Source organism: Montipora capricornis, chromosome 7 (assembly GCF_036669925.1).
Source record: "Montipora capricornis isolate CH-2021 chromosome 7, ASM3666992v2, whole genome shotgun sequence".
NCBI classification, from domain to species: Eukaryota; Metazoa; Cnidaria; class Anthozoa; order Scleractinia; family Acroporidae; genus Montipora; species Montipora capricornis.
The window spans coordinates 41,019,999-41,024,998 of NC_090889.1; the positions used below are offsets into that span (position 1 = coordinate 41,019,999).

General features: G+C 38.9%; 1 protein-coding gene across 1 annotated transcript in view; it reads left to right on the forward strand.

Moving 5' to 3' along the window:
• The window catches only part of LOC138058082 (protein bark beetle-like), a 25,382-nt gene that overhangs the window by 16,039 nt on the left and 4,343 nt on the right, over positions 1-5,000 (forward strand). Inside the window, exons 2-4 of the mRNA XM_068903972.1 lie at positions 274-716; positions 1,505-1,664; positions 2,581-3,038. Of these exons, the coding sequence (XP_068760073.1) occupies positions 276-716; positions 1,505-1,664; positions 2,581-3,038 (1,059 nt within the window). The 5' untranslated portion in view covers positions 274-275. The remainder of the gene's footprint in view (positions 1-273; positions 717-1,504; positions 1,665-2,580; positions 3,039-5,000) is intronic.

Below are 5,000 nucleotides of genomic sequence, written 5' to 3' on the forward strand. Positions count from 1 at the left end.
GAATTGTTTGCGTTCCATTTTTTAAATATGATTGAAACCAATCAGTTATCAATCCCCGGAAACTGTAAAAGTTCAATCTATTGAGTAATATTTCATGATTGGCCGTATCGAATGCCTTTTTTAGGCCAATAAAGACACCGCATGAGAAGTAACGTTTATCCATATTGCTCAGTATTGCTTCGACAATGTCAAGTATATCGCAAACTCCATCTATCACGTTTTTCAGTTATTCCTGGGTTCAAACCATATCCAATGTTATTTCATTTCTTGTAGGGATGGATATCTATTCAGCAGTAATTAAATTGATCGTTTGCCTGCTTTCGGCTTTTGTCATTCAAGAATGTGTGGAAAGCTCAACTATTGGAGGCGCCATCACTTTCAATACAAACCTTACACTGGAGGGATCGCCATACCGCGTATCAAAGGACTTGGTTGTTTCTGATAATGTCACACTAACCATTGAGCCAGGTGTCCAACTTCACTTTTTTCCTGGAGTGAAATTACTGGTAAAAGGATTTCTACGGGCCCATGGAAACGCTACGGAGAAGATAGTATTGAAAAAAGACCCAGGAATTTCAGGCAACAGCTCTTTGCATCATGGAATTCGCCTTTATCCATACTCGCATCAGAGACCCAAAGCCGGCTGGCTTGAAATTTTTCTTAATGGCCGATGGGGTACTGTATGCAACAGTAGTTGGGATAAAAGAGACACTCAAGTGAGTAGAATACGCTTGGCAGTCTTTGCAAGTAGTTTTAGGAAGAAAGCATGGATTCATATCTGATCATAGCATTCGCCTCGAAAATTTGTTCCCAACGCAGGACTTGGATTCCAATGATTATTGTCCCCAAGTCCTCATGCTTCATTATAAAATAGACCTATTGTAGTCTCAAATACTTGAAATAACGTTCAGGTTAAGAAAATTGAGTCTGCATTAAACCAAATTGCAGCCTAAAGAAACACGGTGTTAGGTAAGGGTTAAGCTTAGCGATTGCTCACTGATGTTATAGTTGGCTGAGGGCTTGCATATGCCGGTTCGCGAATCCGCCTAAGCCGCGATAAATGAGCTTTTTTGCGGTCAGCATGAGGCCAATGAAGGATTTGTGGTGGATCATTTTGGTCAGTTTATTAAGAGAATCAATTAGAGTCTGGCTATAGAATCAAGGTAGATTAATTTGATCTTTTAAAACAGATTTTAGTTAAGGCTCGTTGGCTTTACATACGCCCTGTCCACAAAGCAACAACCCTTGTAAATCAGAACAATTAGAAAGAAGAAAAAATAGGTTAATTTGAGTTACACTACACTACTAAAGCTCTTTTCAATGCATACGGGAACATTTACTTATAAATGAATTCAATGAGCCGATAAACGAGCACTAATCCTTAATCATGATTATTGCTAGTCTTAAGTTAATTTTCTTGATGATAGCTTCATTGCTTTGCCTCATGTCTCACACACGTGTTTCCTTGAACAACGAATCAATGACTCAGTCTATCAATGCACAGGTTGCGTGTCGACAGCTGGGCTTCGCAGGAGCCCTTCGCTACAGCTACAGACGGTATAGGGGATCTGGAATGCCAATTTGGCTGAATGACGTCCACTGCTTCGGAAACGAGACAAATTTGTTAGAATGCAGCCATCAAAGAAATAGTAGCCATCATTGTGGTGAGTGAGACAGTGTTAGCTCAACTTATCGACAAAGAATCCTTAACTGGTAACTATGTGTTTCAATATCTCTAAGGCAGACCTAATATGGCATAAGAAAAAGAATGAAATAAGAGGCCGTTGTTTTTGGTGCTTACATGAAGACAATGTAACAGGGAAGTTAAGGATTAATTTGTTCTGTTCGATCCTGCTCAACAATGTATGACAAAATTGGGAAAGACAACACATCTTCCTAACGTCCGGCTGTCAATAGGAATTTGAACGCATGGCCTTTGCTACTTATTTACGCAATCATTCACTGAAGCTCTTTATATTGCATTTTTCCATTGTCTTGTTTTCTATACTGTAATGACGGCATTTTGTTCTGTTCTTTTCCTGTCATTATCAGCGATTGCTTCAGCCTGCTCTTCTTGGTGACAATCAAATCTGCCATTAGCTTTCGGGCAGTTGACAAAGGTGCATTTAAGTACAGTATGAGGAGGACTTTCACGTTTTCTTTATCCTGTGATGCTGCTTTCCAAATTACTTAAAGGGGCTGTGTCACGCGAAATGGTGTAATTTCATGACATCCAAAATGCCCCTAAACTAAAATGAAATATTGCAATAGCCACTTAAAACTGTTGAAAAACATAAAAAGAATACAGCAAAATCACAGAAAAGCATGGATGGATTGCATTTGGGTAATCTTGAAAATTGGCCTGACGTTTTTCAAGTTTGTGGAAAATCGCCTGGATAAAGGTCGGCTTTGCTCAGAATCATCTTGTTTGTGATGTAACGGTAATTTTGTCAACAAAGGAATTCCACATTATTATTTTCGAGTTTTAAACTTGTGATTAACGAAAGGTTTCCCCTAAATACCTTTAAATAACGTGACATAACCCCTTTAATATGTACTGTGATCTCATCTTACTTGCAGGTAATTGGCGGATTGTTTGGATAGAATGTCATGGCCCATATCTATCTTGGAAAGGACTCGAATTTTCTACTTCATACAAGCCTCTTTCTCTTCGGTACATTCACATATCTGATGCACAAAACGCAATAAAAGGTGATGAATTCCTTCCCAATTTATACGACTTGAACATCAGCAGCTGTGTTTATGGAGTGGTGTCGCCAAAAATGAGGTCGTCTTTGACTGTTAAAAATACCAGGATCTGGGAAAACATCATGGCAGGCATTCACATTCAAAGCGGGCCGGTGAACACGTCTATTGAAAACACGGTGGTAGAAGACATTCAAAATGGAGGCGCCTTTTATTACAGCGGTCTACACAGCAGTCCAATCGATTTTTGCTCAGTGAATGAGGCTAATATTACTTTTCCAGTCACTTTCCTTGCTTTGGGTAATTCAAGTGAGAATGTCTCTTGTGCAAAGGTAATACTAACATAACAATTCATTTGCCTCTTTCGTTAACTAGACATGGAGTGGTGAAAATTTAGTAATAAAAACAACTAGCTGAAGCGATCTCTTTTTTTCCCCTTCTTATCACCTGTTAAGTAGTATTTGAAGCGGTGAGGGGTAAATTCGCACAAGAGCCACGAGGCTCATACGGCTTGAGCATAGCCCGGTTTCAGATTTGAAGGGGATCTTGGCTTTATTCCGTCTTGTCTTCCAAAGGAAACACCAAAAGATTGAGTTTAGAATGTAAAATGTCTAGAAAGTAACTGGAAGACCTGATAACATTTCGGGGATTTCGGACACAAAGTTAGACCATTCTCGGAATTGAGGTGGCTTTTGCCAGTTTTTTGTTTTGATCAACACCTTTCATCGATGCATTTCTAGATCCCGTCATGGCGTTCACACGCCGTTCTTAGCGCTCGCTTAAGAAATGGATTTCTAAGCCAAAAGAACTATACTGTGAGGATGCTAAGTAGTTTTATTATTTTATAGAAGAATTAGTAAATGCATCGTCAGTAATTTAACGCAGTATTTCAAGTTTATATGGGAAAAAAACGCTTAAAACCTGGCTCGAGTTCATCGGCAAACGAAGAAGAAATGGCTGGTCAGGATCTTGGTGCAGAAAACGATCTCTATACAGAACTGAAAGAGTCAATCGAATGCCTAAAAAGACTGGTCACTGAGGGTCTTGCCAGATTACATGGTGATCTAGACATACTACGAAGCGAATTCAAATCGGATATTAAAGAAATGAGCTGTACTATAAAAGACCCCGAAAAGAGTTTGAATTTCACGCAAGACGAAGTTGATACCTTTAAGGAACAACTCAAGACGGAAACAGAAGAACGCTCTTCGGAAATGGAACTTTTAACGGCGAAAATAACTATTTTGGAACAGTCCCTGAAAGAAGCAGTGGAACAGAATATAACCCTTGAACAGTACACTAGAAGAGAGGACCTGAGATTTAATAATATATAGGAACATGAAGGTGAAGATTGCAAAAAGGTTATTTATGACACCATTGGAAGAGACCTTGGTTTAGATATCTCCCAATTAAGATTTCACGCAGTTCACCGAATAGGTAAGAGAGATGGAGTTAGATGCAGGCCCATTATAGCAAGGTTTGTCTGTCGTGAAGGTCGAGACAAGGTCTGGTCAAAGAGAGGTAAGATTAAGGAATCGAGTGTACACAGAGACGCATATATCACAGAAGATTACGCGAGGGCCATTCAAAAGGAACGCCAAGTCTTAATTAAGGCGATGATGAAGGCTCGCAATGAGCATAATATGACTCAGGCAAAAGTTAAAGGTCGTTACTTGTACATCAACGGTGAACGTTTTAGTTTCGAAAATATACCTGAATATCTAAAATAATCCAATATCCATAATTTATTTAATTTCCAAAACACTCTAACACTCGAATATGACTTTTTGGAACCCATTCACAACGTATTATAATTTCCCATTTTTCCCCCATATGCAAATTCAGTGTCTAAATGGCGTTAGAATCCATTTCAACACTTTCACAGCGTTTGAAAAATGCAAACACCTACAAAAATGACCTGGCCAGCGTCATATCGACTAATGGTTTTTCGTATTCGTAACTTACTTTATGTTTTATACTTATTGTTATCGAATGTTTTTTTTTCTCGAGTGAGGTCGACCCAATCTAGCGTAGCATTCAACAGTCTTTTTTTATTGGCCACGTTTAAATTTCTTATAATTAAACGTCTTGTGTTCGTGAGTGCTCTTATATATTCGCACCTTTCGGTTCACCTGATTTCAACTGTCCTGTTGGGAGTGATAGCTTTTGTCTTCCATGCAACCAGTTTTAAATACCGCAAATTGCAATCATGGATCGCAACAACTTGAAGTTTAAAGCCATCTCGCTAAACGTTCGAGGTATTCGTGCATTCGAAATACTTAATTGGTTGATTA